Source organism: Pezoporus flaviventris, unplaced genomic scaffold (genome assembly GCF_033815535.1).
Source record: "Pezoporus flaviventris isolate CSIRO_AGI_PZ_B2104156 unplaced genomic scaffold, CSIRO_AGI_Pfla_v1 ptg000078l, whole genome shotgun sequence".
Classification (NCBI taxonomy): domain Eukaryota; kingdom Metazoa; phylum Chordata; class Aves; order Psittaciformes; family Psittacidae; genus Pezoporus; species Pezoporus flaviventris.
In genome coordinates, this window is record NW_026892626.1 from 8,665,013 (window position 1) to 8,692,870 (window position 27,858).

The 27,858-nt window shown below is 49.2% G+C and overlaps 2 protein-coding genes across 6 annotated transcripts in view; both read right to left on the reverse strand.

The window, feature by feature from the left end:
- The window catches only part of LOC133279586 (zinc finger protein OZF-like), a 53,387-nt gene extending 42,602 nt beyond the window's left edge, over positions 1-10,785 (reverse strand). The window contains exons 1-3 of one of the 2 annotated variants that reach the window (XM_061473446.1): positions 10,534-10,783; positions 8,854-9,307; positions 7,496-8,685 (exon numbers count right to left, since the gene is read on the reverse strand). In XM_061473446.1, the coding sequence (XP_061329430.1) occupies positions 7,785-8,685; positions 8,854-9,307; positions 10,534-10,615 (1,437 nt within the window). In that variant the 5' untranslated portion in view covers positions 10,616-10,783 and the 3' untranslated portion in view covers positions 7,496-7,784. Of the gene's footprint in view, positions 1-7,495; positions 8,686-8,853; positions 9,308-10,533 lie in introns of those variants that run through there. The other variant, XM_061473445.1, reaches the window with a different exon arrangement.
- On the reverse strand, positions 5-27,525 carry LOC133279585 (zinc finger protein ZFP2-like). 4 transcript variants are annotated; one of them, XM_061473442.1, is made up of 4 exons: positions 27,264-27,525; positions 23,333-25,197; positions 15,909-16,014; positions 5-40 (listed from the first exon to the last, which is right to left on the reverse strand). In XM_061473442.1, exons 1-2 carry the CDS (start codon positions 27,343-27,345, stop codon positions 23,759-23,761), a joined length of 1,521 nt encoding a protein of 506 aa, XP_061329426.1. In that variant the 5' UTR covers positions 27,346-27,525; the 3' UTR covers positions 5-40; positions 15,909-16,014; positions 23,333-23,758. The 4 variants fall into 4 exon arrangements, with proteins under 4 accessions (XP_061329426.1, XP_061329427.1, XP_061329428.1 ...); XM_061473443.1 differs by lacking the exon at positions 5-40 and adding an exon at positions 12,457-12,592; XM_061473444.1 differs by lacking the exon at positions 5-40 and adding an exon at positions 14,876-14,913.
- Between the last annotated feature and the right edge of the window lie 333 nt (positions 27,526-27,858).

The following is a 27,858-nucleotide window of genomic DNA, read 5'->3' on the forward strand; positions in this document are numbered from 1 at the left end:
TGCAGGCATTATTGCTGGTTAGTGCTGGAGATTAGACGACCTGAAAGGCAAAACCAGAGAGAGGTTTTAGACAGAATCTGCTTTCATGAAGGAATGGGTCTGAAATGCTGAGCCATACAGCAAGCAGCCTCTGAGCTGCTCCACCAGGCAGGGTGGTGAGGAGCAGCCACTGGCCATTTTCACGGCACAGCAGGCACTTTCAAGGAAGCAATCTTGCTTGTTCGGTTCAATTACCCCAGTGAACCTCAACACTAACACCACCCAGCTCACCAAATGTTAGCCTCAGAGGATACCTACAACACAGCACGCTGCATTTGGTTTCCCACTTCAGGATGGCTCCTGGCTGAAAATGATCAGAGACCTTCACAGTAGCTATCTGCACCAAAATTGTGATCAAGCTGCTTTCCACTAGGGCTACCAAACATTTCATCCAGTGCCAGACTCTGAGCAGAGCTACTTCATTTTCACAGTGGTATGGAGCTTTCCCTAGAGGAAAGCAGTGGTGAATTAGGCAAGAGTCAGGCAGCTCAAAGGGAGAGCCGAGTTTCCTCTTAAGCAGAAATCCACCCACCTCATTTACAAAATGGACCTGTAATCAGCTTTGTGCAGAGCAGCACCATCACCTTAGAGGCAGCCTTGCCATATCAACAAGGAACTAAGCTGCTTCCTGGCTCTTGGAAAGCACTCACTGTAAGAGAGCCAACCCTCATCCTCTCCCATTCGAGGTCAGTCCCCTCAGGGCTAGAAGAGCAGGCAGGCAGCTGCAAGTTCACCAAGCTCAGCACAGGGCCAGCACCAGCACATCAGCTCCTGGCTCCCAGCTATAAATAAACTGTCATCTGGCTCCTCATCGTGAGTTTCTGAAGCCCTGTTCTACGGCCACTTCCACTGCCCTCCACGCTCCAGCACAGGACTCGGCCAGGAGCGCTGGGAGCTGGGTCCGAGCACCCAGTCTGGAGGACACATCACCAGGGTGAGGGTTTCCCCTGTGATCACACAGTCCTTGGGCTCACTGGGACAGAGCCTTCCCCAAGGGGAGGACTGACCACAAAACACTACCTTGTGATGCCAGCCAGCCCATTGCAGGAACAGAAGTCACAGTGGAAGCAGCCCCACATCCCCAGGGCCCTGCACCACAGGATAGGACACAGCACAGCCTCCCCAGCCAGAGGGTAGAGGAAGACAGGTTCAAGGGCGCCATTTTCATTTTGATCACTCACTGGACAGCAAGCACCACACCAGGTCAGCAAACTTGTCACAGCTCCAAACATCCACCATGGGGAAAGGAAACTGAAGCAAAGAGGCAGAACCTGCCTAGGCTGAGCCAGGTGCCGGTCACGGGCTCAGGGGAACAGCCTACCTGACTCACAGCACAGCCAGCCTCCTGCCAGCACAGCTGCACAAGTCCTGATGGTATCCTGGTTTCCTGCGCAGCTGGCTTCAAGTCAGGCACTCCTCAAGAAATGCAGATTCCAAAATTAAAGAAACTGGTTCCAATTTATCTTATACTTCCAGACAGGCAGAGTCCTGCAGGTAGGGTGTGCTGCCTCTGCGTGCTGACAGGCTTGACGTTACATCGTTACATCCAATCCAAAGGAAGCCACCAGATCGAGCCTCAGACATGACTAGTTAACAGCAGCAGCAATGGCTCAAGTCTCTCAATGGCCATACATGCACAGCATGACTCCAGAGATCATCATTCTGTAAGACACATCTGCTAACTCTCTTGACAGGGCCTCTGCACCCATGTCTTGCAACACACTCATGTTTAGCAGCACTCACCAGCACTGGGACTTTGCTCTCCATGCCATGGGGCATCTGCTGGGCTCTCAGAAGCCTTTACCCAAACCTGTAACTACTATTGTAGAAGCACAACTCAGAGCAGTAAATTACTGTTCCAGCAGCAGTGTCTGCTGCTGGACGAAGGGGTAGTACACAAACAGTCATTTAAGGACTTTGGTGCAGTCAGACTCGTATCTCCCACAACTGTTTTTGCAGATGCTCCATCTGACATGATCACCTCTACAGCGATAGGCAGAACAGTGACAGCACCAGTCCCTTCAGCTCAACTGAGGACACTACATACACAGGACCACATGGAAGCTGAGATTTTTCCCAGTACCATCCAGCACAGACATGATGAGCCGTGAATTCAGGAGACAAGTCAGCACAAATCAAACCCCTGTCCTTTTCAGTACTAGGCTATCACATGAGAACTCAGAGGAAGGGAAGTAAGAATCACTGCATCTCTTACCATTACACATCCCTTTTATTCAGAAACTGGTAGCTGAAAGCCCACAACACGGTCACCCCTCAGGGCCCTCATTTCTCCCGGGTTTGCTGCCCTGGAAGAGGACGTGTCTTACTCACTGAAGAATGGGGTTGATTGAAGAATAGGGTTGTAAACAAGGAACCTCGAGGATGTTAGGCTTTGTTAGCAACTATAGAGAAAAGGAAATTACTAAGATAAGCTTTGCCAGAACCGCCTGGTGGTTACTGATACGACTGATATGACAAGGATCCTAAAACAAAGTGATGAAGAAATAACCACCAGGGGTCCAAAAGCCCACTACAACATTTTTGTAGGCATACAGGAGGCATTCTCTAAAAGTATGATGTAACGCATGTAATCTAAGGAATATGTATGTTTAAGGAAAATATAATCACAGCCTGGTTGATGCCTGGGAGAGACACACTTGGAGGAGCTATCTCCCATGTCTCCCGGTACCTCAATAAAGAATACCTGCTTGTCAACTTAAAACTTTGTTGGCGAGTTCCTGGAGTTTTCTCTGAAACAATCTGGCACCCCAGATGGGATCCTCTCTGCTCGGCTGCAGGACCCAATGAGGACAGGTCTCCCAGGGCCCTCAGGAGTTTTACCTGGAGGGACCCCTTGACTCATTCGGATCACTGTGGGAGCAAACAAGAACCATCCTCATAAAAGGTATTCTTTTCTTTTGTATAGTCTGTAAGGTGCAGGGGGCATCTTGCATAAAGACTAAAATGGTGATTGGGTTGGGTTGGTAAGCGTACACAAGGTTTGGAAGCCTTCCGTAAATCGAGAAAGGAAATCTCGCGGGTAAAGGCATATACCCGGCTGCTAGCGTCCGTTTGGTATGCACCCACAAGAAGCAGGGGGCATCTTCTGGTTTGGGTCCTACAAGACGCAGTGGGCGTCTTGTAGAAACGGTTTTGAATTTTACTGCTATTTGACTTGTGTTGTGGCTTGTTAGAGTTACGATTTTGGTCTTGTGATTTTGGTCTTGGTGAGAGGCTGTTATAACTGCGTTATTAATTGTTGTCTGTGTTTCACGCGTTGTAACTGTGTGGAGTGTGTCTATTTTGTGGCTAGTTACAGTGATGGTTTTGGTCTTGTGATTTTGGTGTTGGTGACAGACCGTTATAACTGTTAATGGTTGCTGTTCGACAGAATTTTAGTCTCTGTCTCAAGTGTTGTAACTGTGTGGAGTGTGCCTGTGGGATCCCGTGTGTGTGTGGGAATGCAAGACTGACAATGGGAAATTGGCAGAGTGAAGACATCTTGAAAAGGAGTCCTTTAGGGTGCATTTTGGCACATTGGAAAGAACTGGGAGGGTTTCCTGGGGGCTCAGTAAATAAGAAAAACGTTGGTGAAATATTGTAACCAATGGTGGCCATTGTATACTCTGGAGGATCAGGACAAATAGCTTAAATCTGGAACTCGGAATTATAATACATTGTTGCAATTAATGTTATTTTTAAGGCAACAAGGAAAATGGGATGCAGTGATGCATGCAGATATGTTTTTCACTTTAAGAAACCACCCAGAGTGTCAGACGAAATGTGAAATTAATATAGCTCTGCCTGATCCCTAATTTTGGCTTTAGAAAAGGACAGGGAAAAACAGAAAGCTAAGCTGGAGAGATGTTGTTCAGCCTGTGATATTGGGGAAATTATGTTTAAAGTTAAAAAAAAAAACAAAAAACAAACACCTAGACAGAGTAATCGGGAAGATAGGTTGGGGGATTATGTATCACATGTACCTCCGAGAGGAGCACTCTCTGGCAACTGCTCCATCTGTTACTGATAAGGAGGAAGAGGCTGCTTTCACTGGCAACAGAGCAGAAGGACTTGAGAATGTTAAAGAAGCGTGGAGAGCGTACAGGAATCGGGAACAGATAGAGAAGAGCGAGCTGAGTTGTGCTATGGGCACGCCTACAGTGACTGCTTTGGGACAAGTAGAAATTGGTGGAGGAACTAATGCGAGAGGACGAGGCAGAGGTAGAGGAGGAATGTCAGGCAGAGGTGAGAGATTGAATTTTCCTGTGGGATGGAATCAGTGTGCATACTGTAAGGAGTTTGGACATTGGAAGTGAGACTGCCCTGGGGGAAGCTCCATGGTGTGGCTCCGGTGACCGAACTGGAACTAGACTGACAAGGACCTGGGGAATCTACCCTAGCAGATCCACTCATTAAATTAAAACTAGGCACTAGAGGAAATAAAGTGGAATTCCTAAGTGGTTACAGGAGCAACTTATTCAACGTTAAATCAGAGGAAAAGAATTTGTTACAGATGTGGTAGCTACTAGTCACCAAAAAAACAAAACAACAAAAAAACAATGAAAAAACAACAAAAAAAAAACAACAAAAAAACCCCAAACCCACATTCTTTCTGAAACCTGTAGAGTATAAACTGGGAAAACAAATCGGAATGCATAAATTTTTATGCATGCCAAATTCTCAAAAAATCTTTTATTAGGGCAAGAAGCAACATTTAAAGAAGGCAAAATGGAATTAAGAGTCCAAACCGATCAATTAATTGAAGTTTTGAGTTTATCTTTAATTCAGCAGAAAAGCAAACAGGAGGACCTCCCTGAAATAGAAGAAATCCTTAAACAGGTGTATCTGGGAGTATGGGCATCTGAAGTTCAGGTAAGGTGAAAAATGCTTTGCCTGTTGAAGTGGAAATAAAAGAGGGGCTGCCCAATTAGAATAAAACAGTATCGCTTAAAATTGGAGGATCGAAAGGGAATCAAAGAAATAATTTAAAAAAAATATGGATTATTAATTGAATGTGAATTAGAATATAATACTCCTATCTTGCCAGTAAAGAAATCCGATGGGAAAAGTTAGAGATTAGTTCAAGATCTCAGAGCAATCAACAAAATCGTGGAGGATATTCATCCAGTAGTAGCTAATCTATATACCTTATTGACTAAACTAATACTAATCAGGAGTGGTTTACCGTTCTGGACTTAAAGGATTGTCCTGGGTTCAGCAGTAGCAGTCATTTTTCTCCTTCTTGGTAGCTGGTGCAGTGCTGTGTTTTGACTTTCGGCCTGGGAACAGAACTGATAGCGATGTTTTGGTTTGGCCAAGGACTTTGTGAGGCTCATGCTCTGCCAAGGAGGAGGGGAAGCCAGGAGGAAGCAGAGACAGGACACCTGACCCAAACTGACCACAGAGGTATTCCATACCACAGCACGTCATGCCCAGGATGTAACTGGGAGTCAGCCGGAAGGGCTGGGAGACTGCAGGGTTGGAGGAGGTATCGGTCGGAGCTTGGTCGGGCTGGGGGGGCGAGTTATCGGTCAGCTGGTGGTGAGATGTTGTATTCTCTTCCCTTGTTATTTCCTTTATCATTATTATTATTGTTGGTAGCAGTAGCGATTTGTGTTATAACTTAGTTACTAAACTGTTCTTATCTCAACCCGTGGGAGTTGCATTCTTTTGGATTCTCCTCTCCGTCCCTTCGGGAGCAGGGGGAGGGCACGAAAGGGGGGGAAGTGAGCGAACTAATTGCCTGACTGGGTTTAAACCACGACAAGGATGCATTTTCCTGTCTGCCCCTGGCCAAAGAAAGTCAGAATTTATTTGCTTTTGAATGGGAAAACCCTGAAAAAGGAAGAAGGACACAGCTCACTTGGACGGCGTTACCTCAGGGATTTAAAAACAGTCCAACCATTTTCAGAAATCAATTGGCACGAGAATTAGAATCCTGGGAAGCATCCACTCAGACAGGAACTTTACTACAGTACGTGGACGACCTGTTAATTGCTACCAAAACTGAGAGAAAATGTGTTCAATGGACTGTAGAACTGTTAAACTTTCTGGGGCTAAATGGATACCGGGTATCTAAATGGAAGGCTCAACTAATTCAAACTTGAGTATCTTATTTAGGATGCAAAGTAACAGGAGGACAACCAGAACCTGGAGCAGCTCGGAAGGAAGCAATCTCTCAAACACCGTGACCGTCCACAGTTAAAGACATCCGGACATTTCTGAGAATGCCGGGATGGTGCCAACCCTGGATCCATGATTATGGTGTTCTGGTAAGACCCTTATACGAGCTGCTAAAAGAAAATCCAACCTTTCTAAAATGGACAGATCAAGCTGAAGAAACATTTAAAAGTTTAAAGACAGAGCTCATGAGAGCTCCAGCTCTGGGGGTCCCGCACATAACTAAACACTTTTGGCTATATTCCTATGAGAAATAGGGTGGGGTTTCTCAGCCTTGGGGGTTTTGCAGGTATGCAGATATGACTGATAAGACAACGATCCTAAAACAATGTGATGAAGAAATAACCACCAGGGGTCCGAAGCCCCACTACCACATTTTTGTAGGCACACAGGAGGCATTCTCTAAAGTATGATGTAATGTATGTAATCTAAGGAACATGTATGTTTAAGGACAATATAATCACAGCCTGGTTGATGATCAGCAGAGAGATGCTTGGAGGAGCTATCCCCCGTGTCTCCCGGCGCCGCAATAAAGAATACCTGCTTGTCAGCTTGAAAACTGTGTTGGCGAGTTTCTGGAGTTTTCATCATCAACAAGCAGGCGGCTCGAGCAGCTGCCCTCTTCCACTGCAGAGGCTGGAATGTCATTTCTTTTGCTTCATGAGCTCTGCTCATCAAGACCTGGCTGAATGTTCAGGGTAAACACATACCTTGCCGGTGCCCTACCAGAAGCCCCCTGGGAGGAATCCAACAACTACAAGAGGCAGGATAGTGGGGCTACAAATTGGAGACAAGGCTTAATACAAAACACCTCAGCACTCCAAACATTTCTTTCCCAATAACAGTGTTCAAACCCTCAGAGAAAACATCCCTGTTTCATCTAGCCAGCAGTTAGTTTGCCACAGACACACTTCCACAGCAAGTTTCACGCTCAAGATGCACAGCCATTCTTCTCAGGGTAGGAAGACGCTTAATCCCAACAGTCCAGTGCCTTTTGAACGAAGTAGACACTGCTGTGGCAGGGAAGCAGGACTGAAGCCCTGGCTTTGCTTTGGCACCCTTGGAAGGCAACGCGGCAGCGTTCAACGGACGTTTATTGTGTGGGGTCATTGAGAGCGGCACCAGCCATGGGAGCTGACCCTGGGGTCACCCGGTCCCAGCCCTGCCAGGGCAGGGGCACCTGAACGTGTCCAGGCAGGGCTTGGATGTGCCCAGAGAGGGAGCCTCCACATCCCCCTATGCAGCCTCTTCAGTGCTCTGACACTGCAAAGGAACAAGTTCTTTCTCATGTCCAGGTGAAACTTCTTCTGTTTCAGTTCATGCCCACGGCTCCTCATCCTGGGGCTGCCCACTACTGAAAAGAGTCACGCACCTTCCTCCTGGCACCTGCCCCAAACCTCCAATCAGCTCCCTCCACCACCTCTCCCCTTCTTCATCTCTGAGGGCTCATTCTCCTAGGAAGAAACTGCTTTCACCCTCCACAAGCAGGGTGGTCAATGGGAGTGGGAGACACCGGGCTTTGCTCCCAGGGTATCAGACCTCACTGCTCCCCAAACTCCCCCCACCTAGGGCTCCCCACCCCTGTGGGTCTGCTGGTGCCGGAAGAGCGCCGAGCTCGCTCTGAAGCCCTTTCCACACTCAGCACAGACGTAGGGACGCTCCCCGGTGTGGATGCGCAGGTGCTCGGTGAGGTGGCCACTCTGTCGAAAGCTGACCCCACAGTGGGCACAGGCGTAGGGCCTCTCCCCGGTGTGGACCCGCTGGTGCCGGATGAGCTGCACGTTGTCAGAGAAGCTCTTCCCGCACTCAGCACACTTGTAAGGCTTCTCCCCAGTGTGCACCCGCTGGTGCCGGACAAGCTGTGAGTTCTCATAGAACCTCTTCGGGCACTCGGCACACTTGTAGGGCTTCTCCCCAGTGTGGGTTACCTGGTGCTGGATCAGCTTTGAGCTCACGCTGAAGCTCTTGCCGCACTCTGAGCACTCATAGGGCTTATCCCCAGTGTGGACAAGCTGGTGTCGTGTCAGAGTTGAGCTCACGCTGAAGCTCTTCCCGCAGGTCCTGCATACGTAGGGTTTCTCCCCAGTGTGGACCCGCTGGTGTCGTGTCAAGGCTATGGACAAGCTGAAGCTCTTCCCGCAGGTGCTGCACTCGTAGGGTTTCTCCCCCGTGTGCACCCGCTGGTGCTGAATGAGCTTCGAGCTCTGGGAGAAGCTCTTCCCACACTCGGCACACTTGTAGGGCTTCTCCCTGTTGTGCACCCACTGGTGTTGTGTCAGGGCTGAGTTCACGCTGAAACTCTTCCCGCAGGTCACGCACTCGTAGGGTTTCTCCCCAGTGTGCACCCGCTGGTGCAGGACGAGCTGAGAGTTCCTAAAGAAGCTCTTCCCGCACTCGGCACACGTGTAGGGCTTCTCCCCCGTGTGGGTTACCTGGTGCTGGATCAGCTTCGAGCTCACACTGAAGCTCTTCCCGCAGGTCCTACACTCGTAGGGTTTCTCCCCAGTGTGCACCCACTGGTGCTGAATGAACTGCGAGTTGTCAGAGAAACTCTTCCCACACTCGCCACACTTGTAAGGCTTCTCCCCGGTGTGGGTTACCTGGTGCCGGATCAGCTTCGAGCTTTCTCGGAACCTCTTCCCGCACTCGGAGCACTCATAGGGCCGCTCCCCTGTGTGGATCCTTTGGTGCTGGATGAGATGTGACCGGTGCTGGAAACTCTCCCCACATTCGGTGCAGGAGAAGGGTTTTTCTCCGGTGTGGATTCTCTGATGCTGGATGAGGTTGGAGTTCATCTGGAAACTCTTCCCGCACTCCCCATGTATCGTCAGTTTCCCCATGGAACGGTTTCTCTGCTGGATAACATCCGGCAGCCTCCTGGAGCTTTTTCCACACAGTGCCGCTCGGCTTGGCCTCTTCCCCAGAGAACTCTGAATCCTTTCGGACCTGCGTGGCAGAACAGGGTCCTGTGCAGGACCCTGGGAACTGTTCTCCTCGGAGAGTCCTGAGCAGAAACCCTTGGGCTCCACTGGCCGGGGGATGCCTTGATGGGCATTGTCTTCATTTGTGCTCACAATCCCACCATCAGCTGCAATAAAATGAGAATTCAGACAAGTCACAGGCAGGAATGGAAGCTTGAATTAATGAACAGATGACGAGAGGACAGGCTGGGGAAGACCTGGCACAGCCTTTGGAAAGATATATCTCACTTCACAAACCACTCAGAGTTGTTCAGAGATGTCCCCAGCTTTATCAAAAGGGACATCTGGGGTCTGGAGGCATTCCCAAAAGACATTCATCCTTCACCAAAACAGGTACAGAGGAAGACAGAGGCATGACAGGAACCATCAGAGGCACAGAGCAGCTTCTGTATAGGAGATGAGTCAGCTGCCCATTCTGCTGGGAAAAGGTACAGCTGATAGGGGGTATCACAGAGGACTATAAAAACACAAGTGGCCTGTGGGGTGGTTTGGCATCTATCCTGCACCATCTAGTCTGAATTAAGAACTCGTGCCAGCAGGAAAAGGCACTTTCAAAACAAACTAAAGGAGGCTGCAACTCATAAATCACCTAAATAAGCTGGGGAACTCCTTGCTTGCTGCAAGCTGCCACGGCTGCTACAATGTGCGCAGCTTGAGAAGGCAAGAAGATAGATCTTGAGACATTATGGGCCTAGTTCAGGAGCTTCTGAAGCCACAGACGGCTCAGGCCTGTGAAAGGATACAGGGACACATCACTGTTTGTCTGCCCTTCTCTGGGTCTTGATCAAAGGCTGGGCCTGCTGCCTGCGGTATGAGGAAAGGCTGAGAGCTGGGCTTGCTCTGCCTAGAGAACAGAAGGCTCGGGGGAGACATGATCACCACAGTCCAGTATTTAAGGGTGCCTACGAAGAAGACGGGGGCTCCCTTTTCACAAGGAGTCACATGGAAAAGACGAGGGGTACAAGTTACTCCTGGGCAGATTCTGGTTGGACACAAGAGGAAAAGTTTTCCCAGTGAGAACAACCAGCCATTGCAATAATCTCCCCAGGGAAGTGGTGCACTCCCCAGTGTTGGACGCTTTAAAGACTCAGCTGGACAGGGCACTGGGACATCCAGTCCAGGTCATGCTTTGCCTGGAAAAGTTGTACTGGATGATCCTTGAGATCCCTCCCAGCCTGGTGCCCTGTGGCGCTATGAATACCGTCGCCACAGGCAGCAGGTGAAGCTGGACGGGCCCTGCTCCAACCCAGCACCTCCGCCCTTGTACATTCTGGGGGCGCTGGTGCTCCCGGAGCACTCTTTCTCATGACGGGTTCACACTGACGGCCCTTACCTGAGGTGCCGCTCAGAGCACTCTTCCCTTCGCAGGAGCGGGACAACCGCAGTTCCTCCTTCTGATCCATGTGGATGAGCATCTCCGGCGCCGCTCCGGGGAAAGAAACGAAGAGGGTCAGGCCAGCTGGGCTTTCACCGACCGCTACCAGCGGCGCGGCTCGGGAGCTAGCGGCTCCGCGACGAGCAGGGACCCCGGCTCCAAGGGGCGTGCAGCGGAAAGCACCGGGCCCCGCAGCACGCCCCTGCCAGGGAGGCTCACGCGGCCGCGGGGGGCGGGCTTCCGGGCCAAGCCCTACCGGGTCAGGGCCCGCTCCCTGCGGCCCGGCCAGGCCCGCCCTCAACGCCTGGGACGGCGCACCAGGGGGGTGCTGCCCCGTGACGGCAGCGACCAGCGACGGGCGGTGCTTTCGCCTCCACGGCCGGAGGGAGATGGCGGCGCTGGGCTTCCGGTGGCGATGGTGCCGTCCTACGGTGGGGCTCCCCCCGCGGGCCTGCCGGTACCGAGTGATATAAGGAAAGCAACTGCCTGGAAAACATAGGGTTAAAATACTTTTAACTTCACTTAGGTCTGAGATAAAGAACAATGTTTGAGTTGTATGTCTGTGGTGTCATAACAGAATTTAGTAGTCTTACTAACAAGAGTGAACTATTTCTTACCATCCTTCTAATTATCAGTTAGTTTGGGGACAGGGACTCCCGAACATCTGCTAGCTTAGGATACTCCTTGTCTGCCCATCCTGTTCTGCTTGCAGTATTTCCTGCCCTTGCCTTCCGCGGGTATGAGAGGATACTGGACTGCCTGGAGGGGTGTCTGATTCGGAATCCCCACTTTCCTCTTGTGGTGGTTCCTGTCTCACAGGTGGTTTATAATATTCTGGTAAATCCCCACCTCCAGAGTGCCCTGCCTTTCCCAGTCTGGTACATCTCTGCTCTATACTATGTGCCAAACAACATCTCTTTAACTTCCCTTTTCCTTCCTTCCTATTACCCTTCTCCAGAGCCAACACCATCGGGTCTTGTGGAGCCCCCAGCCCACATTCTGTCTGCCATTCAGGATGATCCCGAAGGGTAAAGAACATATCAGCATATGAAACTTCATCCCATTTTCCTTCTCGTCTCAAAAATAACATTAATTGTAATAAGGTATTATAATTCCAAGTTCCATTGAAGGGCCACTTTTCCCCATCTTCCAATTCATATGAAGGCCATCACTGATTACAATATTTGGTCAAGGTTTTCTTATTCACACTTCCTCCCAGTGGCCCCCCTGTATCTTTCCAATGAGCTAAAATGCAACCTGAAGGGCTCTTTTTGAGAATTCCCCCACTCTGCTGTCCTCCCATTGTAAGCCTTTAAAGATATAAGACACCGTTAGCCCTACAACAATAATATCTTACCCAGAGTAAAAGGTATAAGGACGTGCTGCACCCACAACAGATACACCCAAATTCCAAACACTTCTGTAAATAAACGGCTTGTCTCCCACCAAAAGAGATAATATATTTTGAACAAGCAGGACACTGAGCTCGGATATACAAACAACAGCGATGACAAATTGTGCAAGGGCTAGTTGGAGCCCTGCACCAGGGAGCTTGATCACTACTCTGACAGTTAACCCCTATATTGCTCTACTTGCTATGCCACGTCTCACTCACACAAAACACTCATTCACACAAAGGGCCGGTCTCTCAATCACCCACTTCATACAGAATGTCCTCTAAGCCAGGAATTGGTAACACATAAATCTTAAGCCACTGTTTACCCACCAGAGGTTCCTGAAGCTGTTAGTACAGTGACCTTTGTGTACCCTACCAACCCAACCCAACCCAACCCTTGGGGCGAGCACCTGCGCTCTCCACCTTGTGTAGGACACCTTCTCATGACCCACAGGTATCCCCTTTACCTGGTTCAAACATACCTGATGATTCACTAGTGATGGCCCTTGTCTGCTCCTGCGGTGATCTGAGTGAGTGGGGGAGTCCTCCCAAGAAATCTCGGGGGCGCCCAGAGGAGTCCCGTACTCAGGAGGTCCTGCAGCCGGACAGAAGTTGTCCCATCTGGGGTGCAAACTAAAGGACAGAATCAGACTCTAAAACTCAAAGAGAGTTATAAAGCAGGTATGTTTATTACGGCGCCGGGTGAAAGGGGGACCGCTCCTCCTAACTTGCACACCGAGGGGTTAAGTAGGCAGATATGTATTATGTACAAACATGCATGTTCATTAGGTTCCCGAGAGTTCGGTGGGGATAGTATTTTAGGAACTCATTATGATAAGTCTCTTCCCTTTTGGCGCCTGTGCGCTGCCCTCCAATAGTCGTGGGCAAGGGTCTTCAAGATGCAGTAAGCAGTCTTCCTCAGGGTGCACTTTTCACCTTTGGCGCAGTGGGATGCCCCAGTGAGCACAAAATTAGCTGAAACCAGCCGTATCTGTAAGTTTCTGATTGCTGGCAATGATTTAGACCAGTGTGACCTTCGTACAAAATTTATGGGAAGCAGAACAGGATGGGCAGACAAGGAATATCCTAAGCTAGCAGATGTTCAGGAGTGACTGTCTCCAATCTAAATGATAATTAGAAGGATGGTAAGAAATAATTCACTCATTAGAAGGATGGAAAGAAGTACTTCACTCTTGTTAGCAAGACTACTAAATTCTGACATCGCCAGAGGCTGTCCCCGCAGGCAAAGGGTCTCTCTCCGAGTATCTGTGGAAGGCTTCAGCTCTGCTTGCTGGGAAGGCTCATCCATGCCAGACCAACAGCAAATGCCCACCTCAGGGGCAATGTACACCCTTCATGGCAGGAGCTTGATGAACAAGCAGATGCAAGATGCGAGAAGGTACGTAAACATCTGCAGCACAGCTTTTCAGAATAAACCTACAGAGGCTATGTTTTCAGGCAGCACACAAATCAACGTGGTGGTAGCTGCAAAGGATGACCCACAGTGCCGCTGATCATTTCACTGTCACAGTGAATTTATAAGCAGTGTGTTCCGAAGCTCACTCAGGGCTCACACGGTGTATACTGGCAAGACACGCTTTGTACAAAGCCAGTAACATACCTGCTCCTTTCTTTAGCCTAAAAAGTAAATCAATACCTTAGTTGAAAAGTTGAGTTTGGTTTGCTTCTTCTGCAGCCTTGGAAGTGTTAAACAGAAGTATCAAAATATTTCTGATAGCTGTTACTACCCACTGGAAATAAAAATGAAAGCAATGCATTTTCCAAGACAAATGTGCCTGCATTAGGAAGGCAAGAAAACACATGAATGTATACAAACAGAACTGGCTGGCAACACGTCATCACTGGCACATGGGAACACCGGTGCTAGCTTGGGAAGGCTGCCTTTGCTTACGGAGTAATGAAGCAGGGGATTGAATGATTTCTGTCAGGGAATTTGCAGTGCATGTCAGAAACGTCCTCAGAATTTCTGTCAGGGAATTTGCAGTGCATGTCAGAAACAAAGCAGTTACCTCCAAACCTTGGCAGCACAGATGTGGTATTAAGTCATCTTTCCGCATTAGGCAGAGACTGCCCTGGTGCAAGCTTTAAGGATGACAAAGATAGGAGGATGGAGACACTTTCAGTGCCTAAAATTCACAGTTTTTTCATAACATACTAAACAATTTTTTATGACAAAGTGTTATTTGAATGACTGCAATTTACATCCACTGAACTGTGACACCGCATTAACTGAGGATTTAATAACCGATTACAAAAGCTTTGATTGTAAATGCAAGTCATACCTAAAAGAGAGTAAAAAAGCTGGGAAAGGATCTTACTTATTTTCCCATATTAAGACTGGTGAGTAGGACTGAAGTTTTTTCAGGGCTGAAGTGTGTACTTGAGAGAGAAATACACGGTACGCTGAGGGTAACAGCATTTACTAGAATGACACTTAAGGCAACCTTGGCCTTTTCACATAACAAAGTTGGCTCTTGCACAAAAAGGTGGCTTGGGAAAAGTGATGTGAAAGCCAGGCAAGAAAACTATCCCAAATTCCTGACAATTCACCACATGTGGCACAAGGCTTTGCTACGAGGTGTCCCACATACACTATACCTACCATAGACCTGACAGAGAAGAGCTTCATCAGTGGCCACCCTTTTCCCCTCCACCAGGAGCTCTCCCTCTGAGGCCAGACCAGACCCTTTCCAGAGCCCATCCTACAGCAGACAGTCCCCTTTTCCCCAGGTCTCTCTTATCTTGTGGCTGCACAGCCTACACGAACTGGGCTCTCTCCCTGACTGATGATGACTCTCTCCCTGGGTGTCAATGTTAACTTCTTTCCCTCCAGTTAGACAACTGGAGTTTCAGTTAGTACAGGCGCAGACTCAAGTGCTCTCCACTAGACCCAGTGTTGCTGCTTAGAATGCACCCCTGGACTGTCATAAGACATTACTTATGATTTAACATTAGTACCTTACACATTGTTTATTGTATGTCGTATAAATCAAATAAACTCAAAGATATATGGTATAAAAATAAAAATACTGACATGTTCCAAATATATAAATACTTTTAGAAATCCGGCTTCTTATTTTGAAGTGTTGAGTCCATTTTGTTCATTAAGACTCTGCAGACTCAGAACTTCCAGAATGACAAAATTCAGAAGATGCTGTGAAAATAAATATGTAAAAGATGACACTTCAGGGTCCAAGACCTCCCCAAGAGTCCCAGAGAGTTTACAGCCTAAGATCAGTCCACTTTGGAAATGATCAGGTTTTCTGACTAGTCTGCTACAGATATCTGCAAGAGACACTCCAGACCCACCAGTGGCCATGCAGCCAGGCAGCATGAAACTGTCTAAAGTCAAAGAGAAGTCAACCAGCACAGAATATCTAGGTATTCTGGGAAGCACCCTGCTCACTCTTCCCAAGTCTGAAGCCTCGACTTTCAGAGCATGTGTGTGAATTTGCTGTTTAAAATAACCTCCAAGACAACAGTCTTGCCTAAAGTGGTGGGCATTCTGCAAAGACAAGACAGGCAGCTGGCTGGAGCATAGTTCACCTCTAGGGTAATCTTTCAAACCAAGGAGCTGCCATCACATTAGTCTGCCCAGCAAACCATGGAAAACTGGCTCGCCTTGGCCAGCAGGACACAAACATGAATGCCAAATGGTCAAAGCATTTCTGAAGGGCAAGTGATAGTAGAAACTAAAAAACCCCAACTGCTTGCTGCCAGCTTTAGCCAGATTGCTCCTTCCCATCCCTGCTGGGACACTTTGAGTAAACAGATTTACTGCACACATACATTTGGTTAATCAGCTATTGGAGTCCTCCACCCCTTTTCAGATGAGGAGAAAGATCACACCCTTTAACCTGGAAGGTCTCCTGCCTTACCCAATACTGTCTGTGCCACACTGTCAGACAGGACTCACCTGACATTATCATCTTCTACTTCCCCATAGAGCAACATTTCCCCTTCTCCCCTCTCTGCTCTCCATTGCAGGCATTATTGCTGGTTAGTGCTGGAGATTAGACGACCTGAAAGGCAAAACCAGAGAGAGGTTTTAGACAGAATCTGCTTTCATGAAGGAATGGGTCTGAAATGCTGAGCCATACAGCAAGCAGCCTCTGAGCTGCTCCACCAGGCAGGGTGGTGAGGAGCAGCCACTGGCCATTTTCACGGCACAGCAGGCACTTTCAAGGAAGCAATCTTGCTTGTTCGGTTCAATTACCCCAGTGAACCTCAACACTAACACCACCCAGCTCACCAAATGTTAGCCTCAGAGGATACCTACAACACAGCACGCTGCATTTGGTTTCCCACTTCAGGATGGCTCCTGGCTGAAAATGATCAGAGACCTTCACAGTAGCTATCTGCACCAAAATTGTGATCAAGCTGCTTTCCACTAGGGCTACCAAACATTTCATCCAGTGCCAGACTCTGAGCAGAGCTACTTCATTTTCACAGTGGTATGGAGCTTTCCCTAGAGGAAAGCAGTGGTGAATTAGGCAAGAGTCAGGCAGCTCAAAGGGAGAGCCGAGTTTCCTCTTAAGCAGAAATCCACCCACCTCATTTACAAAATGGACCTGTAATCAGCTTTGTGCAGAGCAGCACCATCACCTTAGAGGCAGCCTTGCCATATCAACAAGGAACTAAGCTGCTTCCTGGCTCTTGGAAAGCACTCACTGTAAGAGAGCCAACCCTCATCCTCTCCCATTCGAGGTCAGTCCCCTCAGGGCTAGAAGAGCAGGCAGGCAGCTGCAAGTTCACCAAGCTCAGCACAGGGCCAGCACCAGCACATCAGCTCCTGGCTCCCAGCTATAAATAAACTGTCATCTGGCTCCTCATCGTGAGTTTCTGAAGCCCTGTTCTACGGCCACTTCCACTGCCCTCCACGCTCCAGCACAGGACTCGGCCAGGAGCGCTGGGAGCTGGGTCCGAGCACCCAGTCTGGAGGACACATCACCAGGGTGAGGGTTTCCCCTGTGATCACACAGTCCTTGGGCTCACTGGGACAGAGCCTTCCCCAAGGGGAGGACTGACCACAAAACACTACCTTGTGATGCCAGCCAGCCCATTGCAGGAACAGAAGTCACAGTGGAAGCAGCCCCACATCCCCAGGGCCCTGCACCACAGGATAGGACACAGCACAGCCTCCCCAGCCAGAGGGTAGAGGAAGACAGGTTCAAGGGCGCCATTTTCATTTTGATCACTCACTGGACAGCAAGCACCACACCAGGTCAGCAAACTTGTCACAGCTCCAAACATCCACCATGGGGAAAGGAAACTGAAGCAAAGAGGCAGAACCTGCCTAGGCTGAGCCAGGTGCCGGTCACGGGCTCAGGGGAACAGCCTACCTGACTCACAGCACAGCCAGCCTCCTGCCAGCACAGCTGCACAAGTCCTGATGGTATCCTGGTTTCCTGCGCAGCTGGCTTCAAGTCAGGCACTCCTCAAGAAATGCAGATTCCAAAATTAAAGAAACTGGTTCCAATTTATCTTATACTTCCAGACAGGCAGAGTCCTGCAGGTAGGGTGTGCTGCCTCTGCGTGCTGACAGGCTTGACGTTACATCGTTACATCCAATCCAAAGGAAGCCACCAGATCGAGCCTCAGACATGACTAGTTAACAGCAGCAGCAATGGCTCAAGTCTCTCAATGGCCATACATGCACAGCATGACTCCAGAGATCATCATTCTGTAAGACACATCTGCTAACTCTCTTGACAGGGCCTCTGCACCCATGTCTTGCAACACACTCATGTTTAGCAGCACTCACCAGCACTGGGACTTTGCTCTCCATGCCATGGGGCATCTGCTGGGCTCTCAGAAGCCTTTACCCAAACCTGTAACTACTATTGTAGAAGCACAACTCAGAGCAGTAAATTACTGTTCCAGCAGCAGTGTCTGCTGCTGGACGAAGGGGTAGTACACAAACAGTCATTTAAGGACTTTGGTGCAGTCAGACTCGTATCTCCCACAACTGTTTTTGCAGATGCTCCATCTGACATGATCACCTCTACAGCGATAGGCAGAACAGTGACAGCACCAGTCCCTTCAGCTCAACTGAGGACACTACATACACAGGACCACATGGAAGCTGAGATTTTTCCCAGTACCATCCAGCACAGACATGATGAGCCGTGAATTCAGGAGACAAGTCAGCACAAATCAAACCCCTGTCCTTTTCAGTACTAGGCTATCACATGAGAACTCAGAGGAAGGGAAGTAAGAATCACTGCATCTCTTACCATTACACATCCCTTTTATTCAGAAACTGGTAGCTGAAAGCCCACAACACGGTCACCCCTCAGGGCCCTCATTTCTCCCGGGTTTGCTGCCCTGGAAGAGGACGTGTCTTACTCACTGAAGAATGGGGTTGATTGAAGAATAGGGTTGTAAACAAGGAACCTCGAGGATGTTAGGCTTTGTTAGCAACTATAGAGAAAAGGAAATTACTAAGATAAGCTTTGCCAGAACCGCCTGGTGGTTACTGATACGACTGATATGACAAGGATCCTAAAACAAAGTGATGAAGAAATAACCACCAGGGGTCCAAAAGCCCACTACAACATTTTTGTAGGCATACAGGAGGCATTCTCTAAAAGTATGATGTAACGCATGTAATCTAAGGAATATGGATGTTTAAGGAAAATATAATCACAGCCTGGTTGATGCCTGGGAGAGACACACTTGGAGGAGCTATCTCCCATGTCTCCCGGTACCTCAATAAAGAATACCTGCTTGTCAACTTAAAACTTTGTTGGCGAGTTCCTGGAGTTTTCTCTGAAACAATCTGGCACCCCAGATGGGATCCTCTCTGCTCGGCTGCAGGACCCAATGAGGACAGGTCTCCCAGGGCCCTCAGGAGTTTTACCTGGAGGGACCCCTTGACTCATTCGGATCACTGTGGGAGCAAACAAGAACCATCCTCATAAAAGGTATTCTTTTCTTTTGTATAGTCTGTAAGGTGCAGGGGGCATCTTGCATAAAGACTAAAATGGTGATTGGGTTGGGTTGGTAAGCGTACACAAGGTTTGGAAGCCTTCCGTAAATCGAGAAAGGAAATCTCGCGGGTAAAGGCATATACCCGGCTGCTAGCGTCCGTTTGGTATGCACCCACAAGAAGCAGGGGGCATCTTCTGGTTTGGGTCCTACAAGACGCAGTGGGCGTCTTGTAGAAACGGTTTTGAATTTTACTGCTATTTGACTTGTGTTGTGGCTTGTTAGAGTTACGATTTTGGTCTTGTGATTTTGGTCTTGGTGAGAGGCTGTTATAACTGCGTTATTAATTGTTGTCTGTGTTTCACGCGTTGTAACTGTGTGGAGTGTGTCTATTTTGTGGCTAGTTACAGTGATGGTTTTGGTCTTGTGATTTTGGTGTTGGTGACAGACCGTTATAACTGTTAATGGTTGCTGTTCGACAGAATTTTAGTCTCTGTCTCAAGTGTTGTAACTGTGTGGAGTGTGCCTGTGGGATCCCGTGTGTGTGTGGGAATGCAAGACTGACAATGGGAAATTGGCAGAGTGAAGACATCTTGAAAAGGAGTCCTTTAGGGTGCATTTTGGCACATTGGAAAGAACTGGGAGGGTTTCCTGGGGGCTCAGTAAATAAGAAAAACGTTGGTGAAATATTGTAACCAATGGTGGCCATTGTATACTCTGGAGGATCAGGACAAATAGCTTAAATCTGGAACTCGGAATTATAATACATTGTTGCAATTAATGTTATTTTTAAGGCAACAAGGAAAATGGGATGCAGTGATGCATGCAGATATGTTTTTCACTTTAAGAAACCACCCAGAGTGTCAGACGAAATGTGAAATTAATATAGCTCTGCCTGATCCCTAATTTTGGCTTTAGAAAAGGACAGGGAAAAACAGAAAGCTAAGCTGGAGAGATGTTGTTCAGCCTGTGATATTGGGGAAATTATGTTTAAAGTTAAAAAAAAAAACAAAAAACAAACACCTAGACAGAGTAATCGGGAAGATAGGTTGGGGGATTATGTATCACATGTACCTCCGAGAGGAGCACTCTCTGGCAACTGCTCCATCTGTTACTGATAAGGAGGAAGAGGCTGCTTTCACTGGCAACAGAGCAGAAGGACTTGAGAATGTTAAAGAAGCGTGGAGAGCGTACAGGAATCGGGAACAGATAGAGAAGAGCGAGCTGAGTTGTGCTATGGGCACGCCTACAGTGACTGCTTTGGGACAAGTAGAAATTGGTGGAGGAACTAATGCGAGAGGACGAGGCAGAGGTAGAGGAGGAATGTCAGGCAGAGGTGAGAGATTGAATTTTCCTGTGGGATGGAATCAGTGTGCATACTGTAAGGAGTTTGGACATTGGAAGTGAGACTGCCCTGGGGGAAGCTCCATGGTGTGGCTCCGGTGACCGAACTGGAACTAGACTGACAAGGACCTGGGGAATCTACCCTAGCAGATCCACTCATTAAATTAAAACTAGGCACTAGAGGAAATAAAGTGGAATTCCTAAGTGGTTACAGGAGCAACTTATTCAACGTTAAATCAGAGGAAAAGAATTTGTTACAGATGTGGTAGCTACTAGTCACCAAAAAAACAAAACAACAAAAAAACAATGAAAAAACAACAAAAAAAAAACAACAAAAAAACCCCAAACCCACATTCTTTCTGAAACCTGTAGAGTATAAACTGGGAAAACAAATCGGAATGCATAAATTTTTATGCATGCCAAATTCTCAAAAAATCTTTTATTAGGGCAAGAAGCAACATTTAAAGAAGGCAAAATGGAATTAAGAGTCCAAACCGATCAATTAATTGAAGTTTTGAGTTTATCTTTAATTCAGCAGAAAAGCAAACAGGAGGACCTCCCTGAAATAGAAGAAATCCTTAAACAGGTGTATCTGGGAGTATGGGCATCTGAAGTTCAGGTAAGGTGAAAAATGCTTTGCCTGTTGAAGTGGAAATAAAAGAGGGGCTGCCCAATTAGAATAAAACAGTATCGCTTAAAATTGGAGGATCGAAAGGGAATCAAAGAAATAATTTAAAAAAAATATGGATTATTAATTGAATGTGAATTAGAATATAATACTCCTATCTTGCCAGTAAAGAAATCCGATGGGAAAAGTTAGAGATTAGTTCAAGATCTCAGAGCAATCAACAAAATCGTGGAGGATATTCATCCAGTAGTAGCTAATCTATATACCTTATTGACTAAACTAATACTAATCAGGAGTGGTTTACCGTTCTGGACTTAAAGGATTGTCCTGGGTTCAGCAGTAGCAGTCATTTTTCTCCTTCTTGGTAGCTGGTGCAGTGCTGTGTTTTGACTTTCGGCCTGGGAACAGAACTGATAGCGATGTTTTGGTTTGGCCAAGGACTTTGTGAGGCTCATGCTCTGCCAAGGAGGAGGGGAAGCCAGGAGGAAGCAGAGACAGGACACCTGACCCAAACTGACCACAGAGGTATTCCATACCACAGCACGTCATGCCCAGGATGTAACTGGGAGTCAGCCGGAAGGGCTGGGAGACTGCAGGGTTGGAGGAGGTATCGGTCGGAGCTTGGTCGGGCTGGGGGGGCGAGTTATCGGTCAGCTGGTGGTGAGATGTTGTATTCTCTTCCCTTGTTATTTCCTTTATCATTATTATTATTGTTGGTAGCAGTAGCGATTTGTGTTATAACTTAGTTACTAAACTGTTCTTATCTCAACCCGTGGGAGTTGCATTCTTTTGGATTCTCCTCTCCGTCCCTTCGGGAGCAGGGGGAGGGCACGAAAGGGGGGGAAGTGAGCGAACTAATTGCCTGACTGGGTTTAAACCACGACAAGGATGCATTTTCCTGTCTGCCCCTGGCCAAAGAAAGTCAGAATTTATTTGCTTTTGAATGGGAAAACCCTGAAAAAGGAAGAAGGACACAGCTCACTTGGACGGCGTTACCTCAGGGATTTAAAAACAGTCCAACCATTTTCAGAAATCAATTGGCACGAGAATTAGAATCCTGGGAAGCATCCACTCAGACAGGAACTTTACTACAGTACGTGGACGACCTGTTAATTGCTACCAAAACTGAGAGAAAATGTGTTCAATGGACTGTAGAACTGTTAAACTTTCTGGGGCTAAATGGATACCGGGTATCTAAATGGAAGGCTCAACTAATTCAAACTTGAGTATCTTATTTAGGATGCAAAGTAACAGGAGGACAACCAGAACCTGGAGCAGCTCGGAAGGAAGCAATCTCTCAAACACCGTGACCGTCCACAGTTAAAGACATCCGGACATTTCTGAGAATGCCGGGATGGTGCCAACCCTGGATCCATGATTATGGTGTTCTGGTAAGACCCTTATACGAGCTGCTAAAAGAAAATCCAACCTTTCTAAAATGGACAGATCAAGCTGAAGAAACATTTAAAAGTTTAAAGACAGAGCTCATGAGAGCTCCAGCTCTGGGGGTCCCGCACATAACTAAACACTTTTGGCTATATTCCTATGAGAAATAGGGTGGGGTTTCTCAGCCTTGGGGGTTTTGCAGGTATGCAGATATGACTGATAAGACAACGATCCTAAAACAATGTGATGAAGAAATAACCACCAGGGGTCCGAAGCCCCACTACCACATTTTTGTAGGCACACAGGAGGCATTCTCTAAAGTATGATGTAATGTATGTAATCTAAGGAACATGTATGTTTAAGGACAATATAATCACAGCCTGGTTGATGATCAGCAGAGAGATGCTTGGAGGAGCTATCCCCCGTGTCTCCCGGCGCCGCAATAAAGAATACCTGCTTGTCAGCTTGAAAACTGTGTTGGCGAGTTTCTGGAGTTTTCATCATCAACAAGCAGGCGGCTCGAGCAGCTGCCCTCTTCCACTGCAGAGGCTGGAATGTCATTTCTTTTGCTTCATGAGCTCTGCTCATCAAGACCTGGCTGAATGTTCAGGGTAAACACATACCTTGCCGGTGCCCTACCAGAAGCCCCCTGGGAGGAATCCAACAACTACAAGAGGCAGGATAGTGGGGCTACAAATTGGAGACAAGGCTTAATACAAAACACCTCAGCACTCCAAACATTTCTTTCCCAATAACAGTGTTCAAACCCTCAGAGAAAACATCCCTGTTTCATCTAGCCAGCAGTTAGTTTGCCACAGACACACTTCCACAGCAAGTTTCACGCTCAAGATGCACAGCCATTCTTCTCAGGGTAGGAAGACGCTTAATCCCAACAGTCCAGTGCCTTTTGAACGAAGTAGACACTGCTGTGGCAGGGAAGCAGGACTGAAGCCCTGGCTTTGCTTTGGCACCCTTGGAAGGCAACGCGGCAGCGTTCAACGGACGTTTATTGTGTGGGGTCATTGAGAGCGGCACCAGCCATGGGAGCTGACCCTGGGGTCACCCGGTCCCAGCCCTGCCAGGGCAGGGGCACCTGAACGTGTCCAGGCAGGGCTTGGATGTGCCCAGAGAGGGAGCCTCCACATCCCCCTATGCAGCCTCTTCAGTGCTCTGACACTGCAAAGGAACAAGTTCTTTCTCATATCCAGGTGAAACTTCTTCTGTTTCAGTTCATGCCCACGGCTCCTCATCCTGGGGCTGCCCACCACTGAAAAGAGTCACGCACCTTCCTCCTGGCACCTGCCCCAAACCTCCAATCAGCTCCCTCCACCACCTCTCCCCTTCTTCATCTCTGAGGGCTCATTCTCCTAGGAAGAAACTGCTTTCACCCTCCACAAGCAGGGTGGTCAATGGGAGTGGGAGACACCAGGCTTTGCTCCCAGGGTATCAGACCTCACTGCTCCCCAAACTCCCCCCACCTAGGGCTCCCCACCCCTGTGGGTCTGCTGGTGCCGGAAGAGCGCCGAGCTCGCTCTGAAGCCCTTTCCACACTCAGCACAGACGTAGGGACGCTCCCCGGTGTGGATGCGCAGGTGCTCGGTGAGGTGGCCACTCTGTCGAAAGCTGACCCCACAGTGGGCACAGGCGTAGGGCCTCTCCCCGGTGTGGACCCGCTGGTGCCGGATGAGCTGAACGTTGTCAGAGAAGCTCTTCCCGCACTCAGCACACTTGTAAGGCTTCTCCCCAGTGTGGGTTACCTGGTGCTGGATCAGCTTTGAGCTCACGCTGAAGCTCTTGCCGCACTCTGAGCACTCATAGGGCTTGTCCCCAGTGTGGACAAGCTGGTGTCGTGTCAGAGTTGAGCTCACGCTGAAGCTCTTCCCACAGGTACTGCATACGTAGGGTTTCTCCCCAGTGTGGACCCGCTGGTGTCGTGTCAAGGCTATGGACAAGCTGAAGCTCTTCCCGCAGGTGCTGCACTCGTAGGGTTTCTCCCCCGTGTGCACCCGCTGGTGCTGAATGAGCTTCGAGCTCTGGGAGAAGCTCTTCCCACACTCGGCACACTTGTAGGGCTTCTCCCTGGTGTGGACCCACTGGTGTTGTGTCAGGGCTGAGTTCACGCTGAAACTCTTCCCGCAGGTCACGCACTCGTAGGGTTTCTCCCCAGTGTGCACACGCTGGTGCAGGACGAGCTGAGAGTTCCTAAAGAAGCTCTTCCCGCACTCGGCACACGTGTAGGGGTTTTCCCCAGTGTGGGTTACCTGGTGCTGGATCAGCTTCGAGCTCACGCTGAAGCTCTTCCCGCAGGTCCTACACTCGTAGGGTTTCTTCCCCGTGTGCACCCACTGGTGCTGGATGAACTGCGAGTTGTCAGAGAAACTCTTCCCACACTCGCCACATTTGTAAGGCTTCTCCCCGGTGTGGGTTACCTGGTGCCGGATCAGCTTCGAGCTTTCTCGGAACCTCTTCCCGCACTCGGAGCACTCGTAGGGCCGCTCCCCTGTGTGGATCCTTTGGTGCTGGATGAGATGTGACCGGTGCTGGAAACTCTCCCCACATTCGGTGCAGGAGAAGGGTTTTTCTCCGGTGTGGATTCTCTGATGCTGGATGAGGTTGGAGTTCATCTGGAAACTCTTCCCGCACTCCCCATGTATCGTCAGTTTCCCCATGGAACGGTTTCTCTGCTGGATAACATCCGGCAGCCTCCTGGAGCTTTTTCCACACAGTGCCACTCGGCTTGGCCTCTTCCCCAGAGAACTCTGAATCCTTTCGGACCTGCGTGGCAGAACAGGGTCCTGTGCAGGACCCTGGGAACTGTTCTCCTCAGAGAGTCCTGAGCAGAAACCCTTGGGCTCCACTGGCCGGGGGATGCCTTGATGGGCATTGTCTTCATTTGTGCTCACAATCCCACCATCAGCTGCAATAAAATGAGAATTCAGACAAGTCACAGGCAGGAATGGAAGCTTTGGACAGGGCAATTTGCAAGGGGCCAAATGCTAAAAATTCAGCACGTAGACTGAATTTAAGTATAAAACATTCTGCTATATCCTGCACTCAGGACATGGTAATTCCCTCCAAACTAAACAGTGGATTTTTCAGTGTTCACAGGAGCAAATGCCGCAAACTGCCCTGCATGCTTCACCAGAACCTGAATCTACTGAAATCACTGGCATATAAGAGGCAAAAGTTTACTGCTTGAATTAATGAACAGATGACGAGAGGCTGGGGAAGACCTGGCACAGCCTTTGGAAAGATATATGTCACTTCACAAACCACTCAGAGTTGTTCAGAGATGTCCCCAGCTTTATCAAAAGGGACATCTGGGGTCTGGAGGCATTCCCAAAAGACATTTATCCTTCACCAAAACAGGTACAGAGGAAGACAAAGGCATGACAGGAACCATCAGAGGCACAGAGCAGCTTCTGTATAGGAGATGAGTCAGCTGCCCATTCTGCTGGGAAAAGGTACAGCTGATAGGGGGTATCACAGAGGACTATAAAAACACAGGTGGCCTGTGGGGTGGTTTGGCATCTGTGGCATGAATGAACCTCACAGGGCAGTAAAGAAGGGAAAAGGAGGTGGAAACATTTGCTGATGTTTTTGTGTTCCTCAGGGTTAAAGACAAAAAACCTGACTACAAACTGTGGCACAGCCTTGAAATACTGAACAACCAGGTGACAGGGGACATTCACTGCAAGTAAACAAAGACCCGGAGAGGAGAACAGCCTCTACAGCTTGCACTTACACCAAACTGGGATTAGGATGTTCTAGATATCGTTCTGGAATAGCACCTTGGAGTCTGAGCAGCTGGATGAAAACTGCAGCTCCTAGGCACACAATACAGCCAGTCAAGCATCAATAAGTGCTGGGGGGAAAACAATAGAGAGGAAAAGAGAATGTAATTATGCCTTGCTTCTCAAACCCCGCATTCTGACTGCGTGCAAGGGGGAGGACAGATCCCCCATGTCAGAGACACTCTGGCAGAGCTGAGGAAGACAGAGGCATGACAGGAACCATCAGAGGCACAGAGCAGCTTCTGTATAGGAGATGAGTCAACTGCCCATTCTGCTGGGAAAAGGTACAGCTGATAGGGGGTATCACAGAGGACTATAAAAACACAAGTGGCCTGTGGGGTGGTTTGGCATCTATCCTGCACCATCTAGTCTGAATTAAGAACTCGTGCCAGCAGGAAAAGGCACTTTCAAAACAAACCAAAGGAGGCTGCAACTCATAAATCACCTAAATAAGCTGGGGAACTCCTTGCTTGCTGCAAGCTGCCACGGCTGCTACAATGTGCGCAGCTTGAGAAGGCAAGAAGATAGATCTTGAGACATTATGGGCCTAGTTCAGGAGCTTCTGAAGCCACAGACGGCTCAGGCCTGTGAAAGGATACAGGGACACATCACTGTTTGTCTGCCCTTCTCTGGGTCTTGATCAAAGGCTGGGCCTGCTGCCTGCGGTATGAGGAAAGGCTGAGAGCTGGGCTTGCTCTGCCTAGAGAACAGAAGGCTCGGGGGAGACATGATCACCACAGTCCAGTATTTAAGGGTGCCTACGAAGAAGACGGGGGCTCCCTTTTCACAAGGGGTCACATGGAAAAGACGAGGGGTAAAAGTTACTCCTGGGCAGATTCTGGTTGGACACAAGAGGAAAAGTTTTCCCAGTGAGAACAACCAGCCATTGCAATAATCTCCCCAGGGAAGTGGTGCACTCCCCAGTGTTGGACGCTTTAAAGACTCAGCTGGACAGGGCACTGGGACATCCAGTCCAGGTCATGCTTTGCCTGGAAAAGTTGTACTGGATGATCCTTGAGATCCCTCCCAGCCTGGTGCCCTGTGGCGCTATGAATACCGTCGCCACAGGCAGCAGGTGAAGCTGGACGGGCCCTGCTCCAACCCAGCACCTCCGCCCTTGTACATTCTGGGGGCGCTGGTGCTCCCGGAGCACTCTTTCTCATGACGGGTTCACACTGACGGCCCTTACCTGAGGTGCCGCTCAGAGCACTCTTCCCTTCGCAGGAGCGGGACAACCGCAGTTCCTCCTTCTGATCCATGTGGATGAGCATCTCCGGCGCCGCTCCGGGGAAAGAAACGAAGAGGGTCAGGCCAGCTGGGCTTTCACCGACCGCTACCAGCGGCGCGGCTCGGGAGCTAGCGGCTCCGCGACGAGCAGGGACCCCGGCTCCAAGGGGCGTGCAGCGGAAAGCACCGGGCCCCGCAGCACGCCCCTGCCAGGGAGGCTCACGCGGCCGCGGGGGGCGGGCTTCCGGGCCAAGCCCTACCGGGTCAGGGCCCGCTCCCTGCGGCCCGGCCAGGCCCGCCCTCAACGCCTGGGACGGCGCACCAGGGGGGTGCTGCCCCGTGACGGCAGCGACCAGCGACGGGCGGTGCTTTCGCCTCCACGGCCGGAGGGAGATGGCGGCGCTGGGCTTCCGGTGGCGATGGTGCCGTCCTACGGTGGGGCTCCCCCCGCGGGCCTGCCGGTACCGAGTGATATAAGGAAAGCAACTGCCTGGAAAACATAGGGTTAAAATACTTTTAACTTCACTTAGGTCTGAGATAAAGAACAATGTTTGAGT

Excerpts from the sequence above, each read along its gene's own strand:
- LOC133279585 (XM_061473442.1), bottom strand. The coding sequence starts at position 27,345 with ATGCTCATCCACATGGATCAGAAGGAGGAACTGCGGTTGTCCCGCTCC. Across the intron at positions 25,198-27,263 it reads TGCTCTGAGCGGCACCTCAG|CTGATGGTGGGATTGTGAGC; the intron begins GTAAGGGCCGTC and ends ATTTTATTGCAG.